General features: G+C 47.0%; 9 protein-coding genes across 9 annotated transcripts; 6 read left to right on the top strand and 3 right to left on the bottom strand.

The window, feature by feature from the left end:
• Nucleotides 1–693: 693 nt before the first annotated feature.
• F5Y00DRAFT_255133 (permease for cytosine/purines, uracil, thiamine, allantoin-domain-containing protein) lies at nucleotides 694–2,326 on the top strand (the record flags this gene model as incomplete). Its single annotated transcript, XM_048010262.1, has 3 exons — nucleotides 694–905; nucleotides 983–1,150; nucleotides 1,225–2,326. 3 exons carry the CDS (start codon nucleotides 694–696, stop codon nucleotides 2,324–2,326), a joined length of 1,482 nt encoding a protein of 493 aa, XP_047861621.1.
• Nucleotides 2,327–2,398: 72 nt separating this feature from the next.
• F5Y00DRAFT_245781 (fungal-specific transcription factor domain-containing protein) lies at nucleotides 2,399–4,868 on the bottom strand. The gene is made up of 5 exons (XM_048009023.1): nucleotides 4,284–4,868; nucleotides 4,187–4,232; nucleotides 3,358–4,124; nucleotides 2,588–3,303; nucleotides 2,399–2,531 (listed from the first exon to the last, which is right to left on the bottom strand). Exons 1-5 carry the CDS (start codon nucleotides 4,319–4,321, stop codon nucleotides 2,473–2,475), a joined length of 1,626 nt encoding a protein of 541 aa, XP_047861620.1. The 5' UTR covers nucleotides 4,322–4,868; the 3' UTR covers nucleotides 2,399–2,472.
• Nucleotides 4,869–5,008: 140 nt separating this feature from the next.
• F5Y00DRAFT_245779 (FAD/NAD(P)-binding domain-containing protein) lies at nucleotides 5,009–7,170 on the bottom strand. Its single transcript, XM_048009022.1, has 4 exons — nucleotides 6,949–7,170; nucleotides 6,607–6,824; nucleotides 6,125–6,544; nucleotides 5,009–6,077 (listed from the first exon to the last, which is right to left on the bottom strand). The coding sequence occupies exons 1-4, from the start codon at nucleotides 7,055–7,057 to the stop codon at nucleotides 5,319–5,321; spliced, it is 1,506 nt and encodes a 501-aa protein (XP_047861619.1). The 5' UTR covers nucleotides 7,058–7,170; the 3' UTR covers nucleotides 5,009–5,318.
• Nucleotides 7,171–7,378: 208 nt separating this feature from the next.
• F5Y00DRAFT_245775 (methionine aminopeptidase) lies at nucleotides 7,379–9,153 on the top strand. Its single transcript, XM_048009021.1, has 5 exons — nucleotides 7,379–7,717; nucleotides 7,779–7,827; nucleotides 7,879–8,192; nucleotides 8,252–8,798; nucleotides 8,854–9,153. Exons 1-5 carry the CDS (start codon nucleotides 7,574–7,576, stop codon nucleotides 8,970–8,972), a joined length of 1,173 nt encoding a protein of 390 aa, XP_047861618.1. The 5' UTR covers nucleotides 7,379–7,573; the 3' UTR covers nucleotides 8,973–9,153.
• Nucleotides 9,154–9,409: 256 nt separating this feature from the next.
• Nucleotides 9,410–11,249, top strand: F5Y00DRAFT_245773 (cornichon protein). Its single transcript, XM_048009020.1, has 4 exons — nucleotides 9,410–10,102; nucleotides 10,261–10,416; nucleotides 10,486–10,552; nucleotides 10,603–11,249. The coding sequence occupies exons 1-4, from the start codon at nucleotides 10,002–10,004 to the stop codon at nucleotides 10,693–10,695; spliced, it is 417 nt and encodes a 138-aa protein (XP_047861617.1). The 5' UTR covers nucleotides 9,410–10,001; the 3' UTR covers nucleotides 10,696–11,249.
• Nucleotides 11,250–11,361: 112 nt separating this feature from the next.
• On the top strand, nucleotides 11,362–13,557 carry F5Y00DRAFT_163993 (WD40 repeat-like protein). Its single transcript, XM_048004749.1, has one exon. The coding sequence runs from the start codon at nucleotides 11,500–11,502 to the stop codon at nucleotides 13,090–13,092; it is 1,593 nt and encodes a 530-aa protein (XP_047861616.1). The 5' UTR covers nucleotides 11,362–11,499; the 3' UTR covers nucleotides 13,093–13,557.
• F5Y00DRAFT_163994 (uncharacterized protein) lies at nucleotides 13,558–14,394 on the top strand. The gene has a single exon (XM_048004750.1). The coding sequence runs from the start codon at nucleotides 14,022–14,024 to the stop codon at nucleotides 14,325–14,327; it is 306 nt and encodes a 101-aa protein (XP_047861615.1). The 5' UTR covers nucleotides 13,558–14,021; the 3' UTR covers nucleotides 14,328–14,394.
• Nucleotides 14,395–14,928: 534 nt separating this feature from the next.
• On the top strand, nucleotides 14,929–16,009 carry F5Y00DRAFT_265319 (uncharacterized protein; the record flags this gene model as incomplete). Its single annotated transcript, XM_048011778.1, has 2 exons — nucleotides 14,929–15,422; nucleotides 15,511–16,009. 2 exons carry the CDS (start codon nucleotides 14,929–14,931, stop codon nucleotides 16,007–16,009), a joined length of 993 nt encoding a protein of 330 aa, XP_047861614.1.
• Nucleotides 16,010–16,767: 758 nt separating this feature from the next.
• F5Y00DRAFT_163971 (uncharacterized protein) lies at nucleotides 16,768–17,687 on the bottom strand. The gene has a single exon (XM_048004748.1). It carries the CDS (start codon nucleotides 17,617–17,619, stop codon nucleotides 16,837–16,839), a length of 783 nt encoding a protein of 260 aa, XP_047861613.1. The 5' UTR covers nucleotides 17,620–17,687; the 3' UTR covers nucleotides 16,768–16,836.
• Nucleotides 17,688–17,935: the final 248 nt, after the last annotated feature.

Raw genomic sequence — 17,935 nt, 5'->3', positions numbered from 1 at the left:
GGGCAATCTCTATTGTATTTAGCCTCAAAACCTTGGTATCAAAGTCCGAGCAGACCACTTAAAAGTTGCAATCGGAAGATAGTCGACTATTCACTAGAGCCAAACTATGCTATTACACCTTGTAAGCCCAACCGGGACGATTTGACGAAGTTCATTTTATACAAACCAGAGACGGGACGTTTAGACTAGCCTAAAGGACAAAAGGAAAACTCGGAAGTCGTATCTTCCTCTTGAACCTATATCATACCTAGTAAGCCTTGTCGGCTTACCAATAGGGAGGCCGTAAAGACAGCTCGGGCCGAAATTGACATATCACTGACCCGTGTATTAATACTATCAATTTACCCTTGCAAGCCAGGGCCTTCATCCCACGAATTTGGTGTTAACCCCGAATACCACGGATCATTGGACCAATAGCTTGCCTATTATGAGAATATCACTCTGCATAATACCACCTTACGTGCACCAACAATGCGGAATGGGATCCGCGGCGGGATGGATGCGTCGGTTACCAAAAAGCCGGTGCTCACTTTTTCGTCCGTCCACCTTGAGCCTCAGTGTTGATAAAAAGGGTAGCTTGTCATTGCTAGTAAACAAAAGGGGTGGATGATATGCGCCATCCTGCGCGGACAAAGCAACATGATGGCTAACGATACGGTTGAGAAGAAGAAAGATCTAACCCAAGACGTAGAGATGGGCCCTAAGGAGTCTTCGTCTGCGGCGATGAGTGAAGTCGGCGAGACCGAGGACCCTTTCCAAGCGCCTCGGTCGTCGTTCTGGGCCAAGTTGTCTAACCACGGTGTCGAAATGCGCGGCGCCGAACCTGTGCCAGTTGAGAAGCGAACTGACACCCGCTATGTGAACGTATTGACCATCTTCGCTACGTCGACGACAAGCTTGTTACCGTATGTTTCTTCTGGCGTAACATAGGTTGACATGATTCATTACTCTGAAGGACTGCGAAGCTGAAATACGTAACTAGGATCGGTATTGGCTCGGCGACAACACTCGGGTTCGGGCTGTCGTTGCGCGACGCGGCGTTAATGATCGTGTTCCTCCAAATTCTATTTGCCCTCCCAGCCGCATACATCATCACCATTGCACCGCGTACCGGGATGCGACAGATGATCCAATCGCGGTATTGTTTTGGGTAAGCTCATCGAATCAATCCAATGAGTTACTATGTACCCAGGAATGTCAAATGCTAAGCTTAAAGGGGAATAGAAAATACTGCAACATTCTAACTTCCATTGTCACGACAGTTACTGTCGGCGGCTTCGGTGTGACCGGTAGCATTAATGGTGCGCAATGCCTCGCCGCCGTCCGGCCAGGTACATTACCCGTCGAGGCTGCGATCGCCATCATCATGGTGATATCGCTGGCCATCGGCTTTATGGGATATCGCGTAATGCATTTCTTTACTCGATGGGCCTGGATCCCGACACTCGTCGCTATCATTATTCTCGTCGGCGCCGCGGGTGACCAGCTTTGGCAGCAGACGCCACCACCAACGCGTACCACCGCCCAGGAGTACATGGGCATCGTGGCTTTTGCGGCTGGCAACATGATTACCTGGAGCAATGTTGTAGGCGACTACGCATGCTATATGCCACCGGCCGCACCGCGGTTCCGTCTTGCTCTATACTGTCTATTCGGCATCGCATTACCGTTCTCGCTCCTTATGGTTTTAGGCGCGGCGATCGGTGGCGCCGTCTTCACTATTTCTTCTTGGGAAGCTGCGTATAAAGCTGGTGGAATCGGCGCCGTGATTGGAAGCATACTGATTACTCGGCTCGGAGACTTTGGCCGATTCGTCCTTGTTATCCTCGGTCTTTCTGTCCTCGGAACTTGTGGTCGCGACGTATATACCGTCTCCTTCAACCTGACTGCTGTAGCGCCGATCCTCCGTCGTGTTCCTCGTATCGTATTAGCTGTCGTTGCCACCGCAGTCATCATCGCAGTGGCGATTCCTGCTTCGAGGTCGTTCGTTACGTCGGTGACGGCGTTCCTTAGCATAATCGGTTATTACGCAGGGGCATCAGTAACGTGCTTCTTAACCGAGTACCTATGGTTCCGAAAGAGCGATCCTCGTAGCTTTGACCCAAAGATTTGGAACGACGGCCGTGCATTGCCGTCAGGTCTAAGTGCGTTGGCATCGGTCTTGATCGCCTGGGCGTTCATAATCCCATCTATGCAGGCAGATTGGTACACTGGACCTATAGCGAAGAAGACCGGAGATCTCGGTTTTGAATTTGCTGTTGTAGTGGCATTTCTAGCCTATCTCCTCATCAGATCGCTAGAGATTAAGATCCGAGGGCGACTTTAGGATTACGATTTACGATTTACGACTTGGTGTAAGATTTTATCTTCGAGATTCACTGAAGCTAGCTACTCGAATGATTATATTCTCTCAATATCATTGAGATACTTTCAACGTCATCTATAGTGCTTCGGTCGGTACCGTGTGACCCTTCATAACATACTCAAGCTATTATATCCAGGCCATTTATAGATCTGCGATAAGTAGACATCTACACCATATTAGACTTCGGGGATCTTTTTCTTGGTACGAAATGTAGGTACTTGCCTGCGACTTGCCATCGTTTCCCAATAACCTGAAGAAGCTTAACGATGTCTTTCAGCCATATACCCGCAGTGGAATCTTCATGTTCGAGGACGAGCCACTCGCTTTCACCCGCTCCGGCGTATAAGCAATGGCATAGAAGCGGGCTGAGGTTCTCAGGCCTATCTTCTCCGGCCTGATTAATAGACTCAAGTAGTTGACACGCGAGTTGCCAAATACCCCTAGTAGCATCAAAGATTCCTGCCATGGCCTCTTTCTGCAAATCCGCTTCTTCAGAAGATCTGCCATAATCCGTCGAATGCGTCTCATTGCACGCGTATATATCATATAGAATGAGGCGTGCAGAAAAACATAAAGCTAGGGGCACCAGTACAGAGTTGTCGAGCAAAAGTGACTCCTGAGAAATGTCACTCAGATGTGATGATAAGGACGTGAGAATATGATGAAGCTGTCTTGCTTCTGATACCCGAAAACCAAGGGATATACGGCTACTATGAGGTTCATCGCGGTGGCGCAATACACGACCAAGGACATGCGCTGCCTGGCACATATTGGCGAATGATCCTAAACTCGTATTGTTTGAGAACGAAGTCGCAAAAAGGGGTTCGTTAAAGCCAACTCCGCCTTCAATCCACGGGCCTTCAGGACATGGCAATAACTCTCCTGGACTTGGTTCGGGCGCTGAGAAAGGTAATCCATTAATGCCTTGGTTAGTGACTCTAGACACGGATCAGCCCAGCTATTAGCATAATGAAAATCAGAAGTAGGAATACCTGTCGAGGCAAAACACCGCCCACCACGTCCTTCGTTCTTCCTCTCGTGATGTCCATGTAACTGCATCTTTGAACAGCTGGCTCGCGTTTTTCCGATCGTGAAATCCCATCATGACACAAAGACGAGCAGCATGTCCGACACGCAAGTAAGCTGCCGGATATATCGCATGACCAAGTTCGTAAGCGGATAGTAAGATTACAGATTGGAGAAGCTGAAGAGAGGGAAGATATGAATTTTCGACTTCAAGCAAAGTCTCTAAGACCATTTTGTAAGGTGAATTCGCTCTGGCGGATACATCTGCCGCCAATGGTTCCGATACCAGCTTCATGCAAAGTAATAATAGTTGAGAGGGGCAGTCAGGTACTAATTCATTCTCGGCAATATGTCGCCGGACACGCTTCTTACTTAGTATTGGCAACCATTGGTGGACAGTGGAGAAATACTTCTCACAGATTGCATCTGCCTCTTGTGAAAGATTGCAATGTGATGTTATGAAACCTCTTACTTGGCTAGGTTCTGATGCTAAAGGCTTGACGCAAACCTCAGCCTCTAGAAAGAACATTGCTGGGAAAGTAAGGATATCTTTATGCCCCAAGACAGCATCTTGTTCGAGGTTCAAACTTGGCTCTGTTGGTGTGTGGCTTGATATTTGATGATCTGCTCCTTCACTCGTGCCTTGAGAGCCAGTTGATGAATCGAGAGTCGTGTTCTCATATAAGTTCCGGACTCGTGGCGGATACTCGCATTGTTTTTCGAGTCTAAGGCACTATGAGACGATCTATGTAAGTCTTCGTAATAAATAACTCTATCACCTTTGCTAAACCCTACCAATGAGCAAGACGGTAGTTCTTTGGGACATTTCCGTTTCAGTCGCCTATTAATCGTAAGCGACTATTCCCAAAGCAGGGAGAGGACGATACCGTACCGACAAGTAACACAAGCAAACTGAGCTCTACGGTCCATCTTGGTAAGGAATAGTGGCCAATCGCTTAATATTATGGTCGAACAGCGCGCTGAAATATGAGAATCCGCTCCTATGATATTATAAGAGCGGACAACTTCATATAGTTAAGTGGATGACTCATTGACAAGACATTGACAAGACCTCCGTCTCTTCCGCCCCCCCCCATTCTATCATTTACCATAATGGGTCGTGGTTCCATGCCCGATAGCTTGGTTTAACCTATATTCCCTTCCTAGGAACCACCCGTTCATTTCCAATATATTCTGTACTTGCTTGGATTCAGAGTAAAAAGTCCGCTCACGTGGTAAGCCCAATATAACAAAAATTCATAAGCTAGAGACTGCGCTCCGCTGCTGATAGTCCGCTTTGTCCGCTCACATGTTTACACCCCACATCGATGATGACTGCATGTTATGCAGTAGCGCAGGGCTAATTAACAGATATCTAGACTATGAAGTCATTAGTAGAATATAGAAGGGCCATTTTAAAATTGATAATAACCTTTCACCCCCTCATCGAAGTTTGAGGTTATGAACGACCTTGAATTTTGTTGGTGGTGTCCTATTTAGGTTACATTACAAGATAGAAAATGTCCAGGTTAGACGATTATTACAATCGACCAGAGTTGAATCTGGTTTAAAATCTATAGTTTTTTATACTAATCCTTACGATTAGTTTATAGTACGCGGGGATAGATTCTCACTATAGTACAGAGGTAGTCTCTTGTCGTAGCACTTATACCCTATCATCTTCAACCTCAGACGCATGATAATATCTGTAATAAAGTATGGGTGTCGACCTGGCCCTACGAAGAAACCCGCATATATGTACCTACCTCTAGCTATTACCGAAATCAATCCTCCTACGTGACTGGATGAAGAAAATCGCTACTACCTAAAGTCGATTGACCATAAGCATTTAATGTGGTGTATTTCCTAACTCGGCTAATATAAGCAATGTGGAAACACCTTATCTTATTGATTGGAGCCTATGAAGTTATCTTCTTAGGTTACGAATTGTGTCAAGAAGAGATGCGCCACCAAGGGAACGACGTCGAGTCCAATATAGACCAAGAACGCCTGCGACGATGGGACTGCATAGTATCGCAATAAATCCACGCATGAGGACTTTGCCTTGGTGGTTACTCTTCGCGACAACTTCGGAATACCTTTCGTTTCCGAAGCTCACGCGAGAATATTTCGTTTGCCATCCCAGACTTGGCAGATGGACAGACATGAACTCTTCTAGGAACTTACGGACACGATAAATCGGGCTTAGGACCGAGGCGCGCATCTCGACGTAGTTCTGTAAAGCCAGGTCGTTGATAGCGTGGGCATCAGCAACGCGAATGGCCGAATATTCTGCTAAGGCCAATCCTCTTTCAAAGGCTATGTCAACCGAGCCCGGGCTGTCCGGGTTGTTATTCTCGGCCGTGGCGTGCTTATCTAGAATAGAAAAGAGAATACGGACATCCTCGAGCCCAGCATTCATACCCTGACCGTAGAATGGTACCATTGCGTGCGCTGCATCCCCTAATATGACAACAGAACTAGAGTAGTGGTAAGGCTGGCACTTAATGCTGATTAAAGGGAGATGCGGATTCGTCTCGAATGAAGAGGCCAGTTCACCTGGATCTATTAATGAAGTTACGCCTGGAAAATGTTGATCGAAGAAAGCGGGTAGTTTGGACGAGTCGCCCTCCAATTTCGCGAACTCGGAGCTCGGTAGGAAGAGAGTACAGGTAAAAGATCCATCCTATCGTCCGTCAGTATTGCCGATTTGCGGGAAATAAATTTTCATACCTCGCTGGGTATAGCGATGAACATGAATTGCTTTCCCGGCCAAATGTGAAGATGATTTGGAGATATTCGGAATTTTGACTTTTGATCGTGAAGCTCATCTCCCTCCTTAGGCTTGATCTGAAACTCACACCATAGAGTATCGACATACTCCTGCTGGTAATTCATTCGAGTGTACTTCATAAGATGATATCGTACGGCCGAATGCGCCCCGTCAGCACCCATCATGAAGTCGAATGAAACTTCGATCTCTTCAGGTCGACCCGACGGCGAGTCCTGGCCGCGAACCTCGAACCATGCCTTGCGACGCTTGAAATCCGCGCCGGTAAGTTTATGGTTGAAGAAAAATTTAACATTCGGCATTGCGCCAAGAATATCTAGTAGTCGTCTATTAAGATCGGCTCTGTCGGCGGCAAATATCGTCTATAGTGTCATGTCAGCCAGTTGAGTTATTCTGCTTCGCTGACAGCGGAATACCGCAGTACCCTTCCGTGAATATCATAATCCTGAGATTCTTCAAATAGTTCACCAGACGGACGCCTGCCATGGATCATTCTACCTCGCATAGGAATAGTCGCTGATGATACATGGTCGAGAAGATCTTGCTGGTCGGCATGTCGCATAGCATTGATACCCCTTTCAGATAGAGCTAGATTAATAGACTTGGTGAAGTTTAGCGGCGTTGTTGAAGGATCTCTTAAATCTACTTTACATCAGTATCGGATTCATAATGACAAGCCTCGGAATCAGCTTATTAAGAAATGAATAGTTTTTAAGAAATGAATGAATTTTGGACTGATACATTTACTTGGAATCTTGCTACCTACCGCCTCGAAGCTCGTATATCTCAACATCGTGACCTCTCTTTGCCGCATACAGCGCGGCAAGCGACCCGACAGGACCGGCACCAACCACTACATATTTCTGACTCGACATATTAGAAATATCACAAGAATGTATCTCAGCATGAGCAAACTGTAGGTCTCTAATTAGGTTACAAATGTCCCCATACGGACGAAGTTGAAATTTCTCACCACCATCAGTTCCGGATAGAAGCGGGAAGTATTGATAAGAACCTCTTTGATGTTGAACTCCTTTAATAGAATATTACAAATGCATAAATCGAGGTAGGCAAGGCCGACCCCTCGGGATCCACTGGCATTGGGCCCTGTACCTTTTAATGTGGGGTTATGTACCTAGGTACCTTAGGTAAATTCGAGGAAAGGGTTTTGCGCCTTGCGCCTTTCTTTCTACAAAAGCGAATAAATAACATCCCACCAAGAAACCAACATCGTTCTACGATATTCACCGATTTATATGTGTATATCGTGGGATCTTACCTCCAATACTCTCAGTAATACACACATATAGTTCGTATTATTTCTCAATTTTCTCTTTTCTTATCCGACAGCTCCCATCTCTCGCTTCGGATCTCTAGAGAACCCCTCCACCATGACCACCGAACCGCCTACCAAGAAAAAGTGCTTAGGAGCAGACTGTGAAAATGATGCCTCCGCCCTACAATGTCCTACATGTCTGAAGATAGGAATCAAGGACAGCAACTTCTGTTCACAAGATTGCTTCAAGAAGAATTGGGTCCGTATGCTTCAACCACGATTCCAGTCTTACATTCTATACTAACATTATCCGTTTGCAGAATGATCACAAGGCACTGCACAAGATCGCGCAGGGCAAGACTGCCAACGGTATACTTGACCATATTCGAACTCCAAAGGTCGTCTCTAAACCTGATCCAGCTACCGGCTTCTACAACCCATTCCCCACCTTCTCGTATACCGGATCGCTGCGTCCTGTCTATCCGTTATCGAAACCACGCCCAGTCCCCAAATCGATACCGCATCCCGACTATGCTGAGACGGGCTACCCCAAGAGCGAGCGATATATTAATAGGAATAAGATCGACCTACTCGATGCCAAGGGACAAGAGGCCATGCGTAAGGTGTGCAGGTTGGGGCGAGAAGTTTTGGATATTGTCGCGGCCGAAGTGAGACCTGGTGTCACTACCGATTACCTCGACGAGGTTTGCCATAAGGCTTCCATAGAACGAGAGGTGAGAAGAATAGCCTTGTTGGGGTACGGAATCCGCACGGCAATAACTGACTATCACAGTGTTATCCGTCTCCCCTTAACTACAACAACTTTCCCAAGTCTATTTGTACGTCGGTCAACGAAGTTATCTGCCACGGAATTCCAGACCAGCGGGTATTATTAGACGGCGATATTATCAACCTTGACGTCTCGCTTTACCACGGGGGTTACCATGCGGATCTGAACGAGACGTATTATGTGGGTGACAAAGCTAAGGCTGATCCCGACTCGGTCCGGGTAGTCGAAACGGCTCGAGAATGCCTAGACGAGGCAGCCAAGCTCATAAAACCAGGAACTCTAATACGAGAGTTCGGTAACATTATTGAAAAACACGCCAAGTCGAGGAACTGCAGCGTTATCAGGACATATTGCGGCCACGGAGTTAATTCCCTGTTCCACTGTCCGCCCAACGTACCTCATTATGCGAAAAATAAGGCCGTAGGAGAATGTAAACCTGGCATGACTTTTACCATCGAACCTATGATCGCGTTGGGTAAGTATCGGGATATTACCTGGCCGGACAACTGGACAAGCACTACGATCGACGGCAAGAGGACCGCTCAGTTTGGTGAGTAAAGTCGACACCCGTATCCTCCGCAATAAATAAACTAACTATAGTTCAGAGCACACTTTCTTAGTAACCGAAACTGGAGTGGAAGTATTAACAGCGCGAACGGAAAGTTCGCCTGGCGGACCTATACCGATACCGAACGTGGAAATCGCAGCAAATGGTAGCACATAGTAGCTTCGTGGGTGAGCTATGATATGTCTTTGTCTATGATACTAGCGATGCATACTACTGGGATTTTATCGTAGCATAGCATAGTAAAAAAGCAAAGTGATCTTGGCGCAAGAAATATCCTACCGAGTTTATTTGTTCATTTGTATTAGGTGAATATATAAGGTAGGTATGTGGTTTGTGTTATTGGGCGGTATATCTTGTTGAACCTTTCCCCCTTTTCAGGTCGTTAACCAACCACTTGGGTAAGAGCCAACTCTTCTTTTTCTTTCTAGCCCTTTGCATTTTTTACGCTAGTATACCGGGCAACTGTTAGAGAAACTGCCTGATCTAACCTTAGATAGGTAGTGGCTTTTGTATTTCTAGTCCCTGTTCCTCCATTTTTCCAGACTCTAGAGTCCAATGTGGGGGTTCGTTAGAGGGTATGTCCACTGTAGAATCTAGTTAGGCATTGTACCATGTACCTGATGGAATACCACATCAGTGATTCAGTGTCTGTTAGTGGGTGGACCTTAGCCGAAAGCTTCACCAAGCTTCGCCGCTTCAAGGCCCAATCTCCTCTCCTCCCAAAAGGAAGGCAAGCTTTTTTTTCTCTTGCTTCGGTCGAGCCGCTTTCATCATCCACCCGCACAAAACCTCCGCTCCCCCCAAATTTCTCAAACTACCGATAAATAATCAAATCACTGTTCTCAGCTTAATTAATCGCGGGGACTTTTCGACATACCGTCTACCGTCTACAGTACATTCCGACGGCACGTAAATCTTTCTCTCCTAATTTGCTGGGATACTCGCGCACCGTAATCTTGCAGCCTTATCTCCGCATTCTCTCTCCTTCGGGTCCTACTCTAGGTCCCGTCATTTCGACCGTCCAACCTTCTCGACGTGCGCCCGAGACCGTCTAGATATACGCTGTTAGAAAGCTTCCGTACAGCTTCGCTCGGTTATACCGGTTAACGAGAGATTTGCATATCCGACAGTTTATTCTATACCGTTGCAGCTCCCTTGTAGACCACCAAAAGTACAACTGTCAAGATGTCGGGCGAGGCGTGGTTATACCTCTTCGCCGTGCTAATAAATGCCGTCAACCTGTTCCTTCAAGTGTTCTTTACGATTATGTATAGTGATTTAGAATGGTATGTGCAAGACCTTGGAACCTTGGAGAGAGAGGGAAAGGCGTTGGAGTTCATAGCCAGATCTGCGTTCCGCAGGGTGCGCCTTTGATCTACGTCATTGTTTCTCTTGTCTCTTGTCTATTCTGGCGGGCTCTTTTGGCTAACAGTCTCTTTTTTAGTGACTACATTAACCCTATCGACCTATGCAACCGTCTCAACACCTATATCATTCCCGAAGCTGCTGTACATGGATTCTTGACCTTCTTGTTTTTGATTAATGGATACTGGGTGGCACTGATCCTCAACTTGCCGCTCCTCGCCTGGAACATTAAGAAGTGCGTTGCGTCCCAGCCATATCAAATGGTTTTAAGTGCTCTATCAGGAGATTCTAACGCAGTATATAGGATTGTGGACAACACTCACCTGCTGGATGCAACCGAGATCTTCAGGAAGCTCAATGTTCACAAGAAGGTATGGATATCTATTAAATTTTCGAGTGGCCCATCTAACGTTAGTTGTAGGAATCATTCATTAAGCTGGGCTTCCATCTGGTCATGTTTTTCTTCTACCTATACAGCATGATCGTTGCCTTGATTAAGGACGAGACGAAATAAGCTGTGAGACGTTGAGATAATCACAATGATAAACACGACGCAAACGAAACACCCTAATGGAATGACTCTTATGAGGCCACGATTACATAGGGTCTCCAGATACCCGGCGGGAGCATCGTCAATCCAGACAAACAACCCTGGAGCGAGCCTGGAAGTCTTGAATTTGCTTGGAGAGGGGGAATTACCGGACGAGTTGATGAAGCGGGATGGAACATGGTCCCTCGATAGGGATTGAAAATGACCCGATTGTCTCGTTCGATATGTGCGATACCATGGGATTGAAATTATGATAGCGAGCGACCTGGGAGTAGGTCAGGTCTGTTAAATCAGCAGTATATGCAAGGTTTTTTTTTTTTCGGGCCGGAGACTCTCATAGATAATAAAGTCACAAGATAATACCCCGATCTGTACGAGTTTGGTAATATGATATTTGAAAATAATGTAAGGCATTTAGCAAATGCGATCAAGATATCAAGATATCAAGATCACTTAAGCCCTGTATGTAATTGTATCTTGTATATCTTGTAGTTATGGTGTACATGGTTATAGTTTAGTAATGAGTTCATGTTACCGGAATTATTGATTTATCGAAACGATAACGTAATCTTGAGAAGAATAGGAAAATAAAAAAATAAAAGGCATTGGAAGCTCTAATAAAAGTAACCCCTGACGTCTGCTAGTGTATGTACCTACCTAAAGCTGCTGGAGCGCAAAAACACTACGACCCACCACGTCTTTACAACACGCCTACTGGCCTAACACTCCATTTACAAGCGCGTATCAAGAATAATATACGGAAGCAAAATGAACGAATTCGGGGAATATCCGCCAAATATGGCACCCCAGGATGCGCTTATAGTACGCGAACATGCTGAACCCGATCACGCTGTCGTGCCTTACACCGGCGAAGATCTTGCGCGACCTCGACTCGGGCCTCTTAACCCATACAAGGACGAAGCAAATACGTTAAAACGAAAAAACATTCTTACCGGCCATGCAGAAGAGACCTTCCTCAGCGAACATACCTTTCGAAGTAAGCATCGTGCCATCGAACGCAAGGGCGGTCCAGAGAGGGAATACCAGTCCGGTGCTGCAGTAAAAGAGGAAGCGGCCAAACTAAGGCAATCGAGGCAAAAGAAAGGCAACGCGACTATCGCCGACGGAGATGGCGCATATGTAGGTCCCTGGGCAAAATATCAGAAGGATGAATACGAAGAAGTTGCAGAAGACGAAGAAATAGCAAGTGACGAAGAGGTCGAATACGTTTATGAAGACGAAGACGACGTCGTGGCAAGTGGTACTGTCGTCTCGGCACCGGTAGACGCCATAGCTAGGAGAAAGCAAGTGGAGGAATTAGGAGATGAGCAGACCATATTCCACGGCCAGGAGGAATATGATTACCAAGGGAGGACCTACATGCACGTACCCAAAGATCTGGATATCGATTTACAAAAGGAACCCGGCAGCATCACAAATTACATCCCCAAGAAGCTGGTTCATACGTGGAAGAACCACGACAACAAGGCTGTCACCGCTCTTCGATTCTTCCCGAACTCGGGGCATCTATTATTATCATCTGGTGCAGACAGCACCGTCAAGATCTGGGATGTTTACCACCAAAAGGAACTTTTACGAAGTTATCTGGGCCATTCCAAAGCTGTCTCCGATATTTGCTTTAACAATTCTGGTACGCAGTTTCTCTCGGCATCGTATGATCGCCAAATGAAGCTATGGGACACCGAAACAGGTGCCTGTATCAACAAGTTTACAACCGGCAAGACACCACACGTCATCAAGTTCAACCCCTCCCCCGAGCATTCGCATGAATTCCTCGCAGGTATGTCGGATAAGAAGATCGTTCAATTCGACACACGGACGAGGGAGCTTGTCCAGGAATACGATCACCATCTAAATGCCGTCAACACCATTACCTTCGTAGACGACAACCGACGGTTCATGACCACGTCCGACGATAAGTCGCTACGCGCATGGGACTACAACATTCCCGTACCCATAAAGTACGTCGCGGAACCATATATGTTCCCAATGACACGCGCGTGCCTGCACCCGTCAAACAAATACGTGGCATACCAATCATCCGACAACCAGATCGTGGTCTACGGCGCCAACGACAAGTTCAGGCAAAATAGGAAGAAGAGTTACAGAGGGCATAACAACGCCGGCACAGCTATCGATGTCGCGTGCAGCCCCGACGGGCAGTTTCTCGCGAGCGGTGACAGCGGTGGGTTCGTCTGCTTCTGGGATTGGAAGACGTGTAAGATGTATCATAAATTGCAAGCTGGCGACCAGCCGATCACATGCGTGCAGTGGCATCCTCAGGAGACGAGCAAGGTTGTCGCGGCGGGTCTGGATGGTATCATCAGGTATTGGGATTAAGGTAGCAAGTTTGTATAGCAGGGCATGATACAACGCGGCGTTTTAGGACGGGCTCGAGCGAAAGCATCGTCGATACCATAACATGACTTTCTAATGAATAATTCCATCCTTAAAAACGGATTCTTCCTTCGGAAACGTCGAGCAGAAGACTATAATCTACGCAATTCACCTCAACGAGAGTCCAGGGTCATGTGCAATAACCAATTCGTAAGGCCAAGACAACCCATTAACTCGCCTACTTCGTTCCCGGGGCTGGGTTGTTCATTGCAACAACAATAAGGTCACTTAAACTCGCTTGTTACCTATTGGGTACCACAATTCAGTCGAAAGGAGTATCGAAAGAGGATGATTCCTGAGATAGAGCAACGCCCAATGTATATCATATCGTGACTCGGCCCCAAGACATTACAGGTGTTCCCCATTCAGGAACGTGAATCACCATCGAACTAGAATTCATGATTCAACCCTCTAAGTTATTCTACGAAGCATAGACTTCAGGCCATACGACGTCCGCTATTCAATCCTGATAGAGGGTTAACTCGCATGAACCCACTATCTTACCACCAGACGCTACGTATAGCTACAGGCAATACTCCAAGTCACACCCAAGTCAGCGACCCTCGTCACCTTATCATATAGAAGACAACCTAGGCGGGTTAAACGTACCTAGACTGAAGAAAAATTCAATGATAGATTGAGATGTCATAAAAAAATATTTAACGCAATCTTCCATCTATCTTGCGAACTTATAATTTCTCTCCTCCCCCTTACCAACAACTCCCTCTTCCACCAAACATAACCTCTTATTCAACCGCTAGTTACACTCAAGCACATACCTTAGTACTTGTGACCTACCATATCCCTTCCTGCTACTACCAAACTGGGCTACTATCAGAAACCCTTTCACAAATCAATCTCAAGTAGGCCCAATGCCGATTGATATCATTATACCACCACCCATCAGCCGCATCATCTACGAGGTGCCACCGCCACACATCTACGGTCCTCTCCGTCCAACCCGTGATGCTCCCGGTCCACCGAACCGCCCGCTCCCAAAGCCGCCGGTACGTCCTAAATGCGCAGTGGGTGGTCCGGTCGTCTTATACCCGACGACTGTCCTCCGGCCTATTACCATCCTGCACCCCGTACCACCTATGGAGCCCGGCGTGCCCGCCTCGCAGGCTCCGCCGACGCCGAATGCGGTCCTGCTACGACAAATCACATATGATGTTTAAGTTAGGAAAAGGAAGTGATAGAATGGGAATGTTTACGGAAGTGTTGCTTTATCACTATGACGACCCGTTGTGTTAGTTATACTTGTTACCTAGGTCGGCATAATATATCATTATCCATTTATGAATCTTCTTGTGTGAAACTTATATTATGAAATTCCCTGAAGCGGATAAGTTCTCATCTACTACGATCTACACTTTCATTCTACAATCATAAAATTATGTTATAAAAGATTTGATGATCGAATTATTTATATTGTAGTGTTAGTTTTATGTGCTACTTGACCACGTAGCATCCAGCCACCAATTATCACTAACCATTTGCCCACATCTTATTGATCACCTATCAAGTTCCTCCTGACAACAAGATCGCCAGCCTGGGCAGGGCCGCGGTCCAATAGTGTAACCTCATTGGTTAGCGAATCAGATCCTTGGCGGTGATAGGATGAGCAAGGGGCTGCCCAAACGAACCTCAACTTGAACCCTTGTAAGTTTTATGTTGTTTGTCAAACCCCTCTTCTTCCACTTCTTCAGAGGTAGACATATACACATAGGCCAATTCCGTGAGATCCTCTTCGCGATAGCTCAGGTAGCTACCGCATCCATGGCCGACACCCGAACGCTGCGCATTGTTACCGCTGCGACTTTCTTGCCTGCGTTTCCCCTCTGTATCGCGCACGGCGTCGTCTCAGGCAGCCCCGCCCCCGCGGTCGGCCTGGTGCCGCTCGCCTTCTCAGCCGGCGCAGGTATTTTTCTAAATTTGCGGCAGTCTAGGAGTAAGCAGACACCCTCAGAACCGGAGCCGGAATTGGAACAAGGGGGTACCGAAGAGAGTGCTCTAGAACAAGAATATGAACGAGGACCAGAGACGGAAGACACGCAGCAGAGCCGAGAGGCCTCTGATGCGCCCACCCCAGCTCCAGCGCCGAAATCGACTCAGGCCCACCCCATCCTCGTTTTCGCCGTCGATACGATCCTTGCTGCAGCACTTATGGTAGTCCTGGTGTTCACATGGATCGATTCCAGCGGTAGCAGCACTAACAGTGCCGAATCGGCCATGCTAGCCGCATACGCGACTATTCCACTATTGATTAATTTGTAGGTTCACCCATATTCTGATCTCTCCAGAAATCAAGCAAGAAGCATACAAGATAATGAGTTGCTAAATCCAGTGTATTATGCACAGCTTGATCCATCTCTTCCTAGCGGTACGCGAATTCTCTCGCGGCCTCGCAATCCCGGGGCTGACGCAATACCTCGCGTGGCAGGCTGTTCCGCCCGATTGTCCCAACTGCGGACACCAACTACGACCAGATGCTCCTCCTAGCCTGCCGTGGCTCGAAGAGGCGTCGCTACCGAGGCCGAGCCTCAAGGTTAAGGCTGTGAAGTGGAAGTTACCAGCAATCCCGAAGGTGAAGGTGAAGGTGAGGGCGCCGCAATGGAAGACGCCAGCTTGGTTCAAGAATCGTGGCGAACGCGGGTACGCGCCCTTGTTCGTTTCTACCGATCGCGACGACGAGGAAGAGACTACTACGCCGATTGCCCCGTACAGAGACGACCCCGAAGTAGGCGAGCCGTCTACTCGGCTTGAGGACCCCGAGACGCCGGAGCCCGAAGTGATTGATATCGTGGGTAAGAAGAGCAAGAGGTTGGGGAGAAACTCTTCGTCGTCTCCCTCGACCTAAAGGGAAAAGAGGCCCCTTTAATCCGTCCAAGTGTCAGGATTGCCTTAGGTACCTATGTTACTTCTCGCATAGCTTCTTTTCAGATCTATTTTCACTTTCATATTTCACGGCTGTGCGTCGATTTTCTAGGAATGATATTACCAAAGCGGCGAAAAGAAGGCATGATACCCCCGTTGATTGAAAGCTGCTTCCGGACGTTCATATTAAAGAGTATGGTAATTTTCAACGCTTTTTGATTGCGAATTTTTGGATAGTATGAATGGTCTATGAGTTGGAATGCTCGAAGCGGTATCGCTAGAGTTAACTACGGTTCAATATTATAATTGGTGAAGGACAGTGCCATCAGAAGTGAGAGCAAATATGGTTTATCAGTTTCTTTGCCTAGACATCCTTTATCTTATATGCGACGTAGTAAAATCCGCCCCGATTTCTTCTGTGGCGATGAAAATCATTCAAAATTCTCGATGGCACTTAAGCTTCTTACTACGGCCTATCTTTGGGTATATACCTATGCTGGTTACTTGGCAGTTCCTTTCTATCCAGTGTTCTCAGAACGCCGTCTGCGCGCCGTCCGGAATTTTCGAACGGGCTATTATGAAACCAATACAGGTGCCTGTGAAAGCCGACTATCCTTAGCAAGGGTCGGCTACAGCAATGTTATAGCTAAAATAGTAACTGAAACATACTGAATATCAAGGAGGACCACCAGGACAATCCCTCAAGGCTCGGTACCTCAGTAGAATATTATTCCATCGGATAAATGGCCAATATTGCCAATCCGCTTGTTAGCAGGTAACGTTAAGCGGTGATAGGCGTCAAGCTCTCTATCAAGCTGCATTTTCGGTCTCGTTTTCGGTCTCATCTTCAGGAGTAGGTAGATTAATATCATATTCCATTTGGAAATATTGATCTCGTAAGAACACACGAAGTGCCAAGCCAGAAACTTCGTCCAGTAACCCTTTTCGAGCCAACTGCACGGTTAGGGAGTTGATCCGAGCAAGCAATTCCGTAAGAGCGGCGCCCTCCTTCGGATTCCTCGAAGGGAGGAATTCTTCATTTAGTTCGGCGTTGATGGCTATGTCGATTTCCAAAATGCTGTGGCCGAAGACGTTGATAACAGCTTCGTTGCCGACCCCTATAAACACCAAAGTATCCTCCTCGGGGATAATATTCTTATCCCCAAAAAAGCTCGGTAGCGGACCAAACTCCATCGTATGGTCCGACATGCACTTGCGGCGCGCGTGTTGAAAAGTAATTTCCCTTAAACGATCATGATCACCGGCGCGGCGAGCATCAGCGAAGCTCAGGCGCAACTCATCATCCCTGGCCTCTTCCTGACTAAGTTCTTCTACGGCTTTCTCAAGATCCTTGGAAAACTGACGGAAGGAATAAAATTGATATGCTATATAAGCAACAATGGTGATCACCGATCCGAGTGCGATATCCTTAAGCCGGCTACCTCGTGACCGGGGTGGTGCAGAGAAATATGGACCAGGCGGCGGCGGCGCATAATTGGAGAAGCTGAGCTGCGGCCGGCTCCTAAACTGACGGTGATGGGCGATTGGCCTTAGTAATGAGGGCCTAGCCCGAGTATAAAGTTGCCGAAGCATGTTAGTTTAAGTACTTTGACACTGAAGATGTGATATGAAGTGAAGCTTTGAAAAACTGATTCCCGTTAATCTTCGATGATGGATAAACAATAGGCTAAAATTAGCAGCTGGTCGCACTTGGCACTGGCACTGGTAGTAAATGGCATTTCAAAGTGGTCAAAGCGTTTATACGTGAATTGGATCAAGCAAATATTTTTAAAATTATTTCCAATATTTCCAGAATACTCGCTAATATCATATGGGACTTACTACCGTGGAAAGCAGAACCTCTATATCAGCAGCGTGAGAGTTCTGTATAGGTAAACATCCATCTTAG

Source organism: Daldinia vernicosa (genome assembly GCF_022497035.1).
Source record: "Daldinia vernicosa strain CBS 139.73 unplaced genomic scaffold F5Y00scaffold_53, whole genome shotgun sequence".
NCBI classification, from domain to species: domain Eukaryota; kingdom Fungi; phylum Ascomycota; class Sordariomycetes; order Xylariales; family Hypoxylaceae; genus Daldinia; species Daldinia vernicosa.
This window is presented reverse-complemented; position numbering and strand designations above follow the sequence as displayed.

What these genes read in the sequence shown, in the direction of transcription:
- F5Y00DRAFT_163994 (XM_048004750.1), top strand. Translation starts at nt 14,022, where the DNA reads ATGCCGATTGATATCATTATACCACCACCCATCAGCCGCATCATCTAC.
- F5Y00DRAFT_245779 (XM_048009022.1), bottom strand. Translation starts at nt 7,057, where the DNA reads ATGTCGAGTCAGAAATATGTAGTGGTTGGTGCCGGTCCTGTCGGGTCG. An exon ending in GATATACGAGCTTCGAGGCG is followed by an intron (nt 6,825 to 6,948) that starts GTAGGTAGCAAG and finishes GATGTAAAGTAG; the next exon opens with ATTTAAGAGATCCTTCAACA. An exon ending in TCATCGCTATACCCAGCGAG is followed by an intron (nt 6,078 to 6,124) that starts GTATGAAAATTT and finishes GACGGACGATAG; the next exon opens with GATGGATCTTTTACCTGTAC.
- F5Y00DRAFT_245775 (XM_048009021.1), top strand. Translation starts at nt 7,574, where the DNA reads ATGACCACCGAACCGCCTACCAAGAAAAAGTGCTTAGGAGCAGACTGT. An exon ending in GCAGGGCAAGACTGCCAACG is followed by an intron (nt 7,828 to 7,878) that starts GTATACTTGACC and finishes AACCTGATCCAG; the next exon opens with CTACCGGCTTCTACAACCCA. An exon ending in CAAGAGGACCGCTCAGTTTG is followed by an intron (nt 8,799 to 8,853) that starts GTGAGTAAAGTC and finishes ACTATAGTTCAG; the next exon opens with AGCACACTTTCTTAGTAACC.
- F5Y00DRAFT_245773 (XM_048009020.1), top strand. Translation starts at nt 10,002, where the DNA reads ATGTCGGGCGAGGCGTGGTTATACCTCTTCGCCGTGCTAATAAATGCC. An exon ending in ATGTATAGTGATTTAGAATG is followed by an intron (nt 10,103 to 10,260) that starts GTATGTGCAAGA and finishes TCTCTTTTTTAG; the next exon opens with TGACTACATTAACCCTATCG. An exon ending in CTCGCCTGGAACATTAAGAA is followed by an intron (nt 10,417 to 10,485) that starts GTGCGTTGCGTC and finishes CGCAGTATATAG; the next exon opens with GATTGTGGACAACACTCACC.
- F5Y00DRAFT_163993 (XM_048004749.1), top strand. Translation starts at nt 11,500, where the DNA reads ATGAACGAATTCGGGGAATATCCGCCAAATATGGCACCCCAGGATGCG.
- F5Y00DRAFT_163971 (XM_048004748.1), bottom strand. Translation starts at nt 17,619, where the DNA reads ATGCTTCGGCAACTTTATACTCGGGCTAGGCCCTCATTACTAAGGCCA.
- F5Y00DRAFT_245781 (XM_048009023.1), bottom strand. Translation starts at nt 4,321, where the DNA reads ATGGACCGTAGAGCTCAGTTTGCTTGTGTTACTTGTCG. An exon ending in AACTACCGTCTTGCTCATTG is followed by an intron (nt 4,125 to 4,186) that starts GTAGGGTTTAGC and finishes ATCGTCTCATAG; the next exon opens with TGCCTTAGACTCGAAAAACA. An exon ending in GAAACGATGGCAAGTCGCAG is followed by an intron (nt 2,532 to 2,587) that starts GCAAGTACCTAC and finishes AATATGGTGTAG; the next exon opens with ATGTCTACTTATCGCAGATC.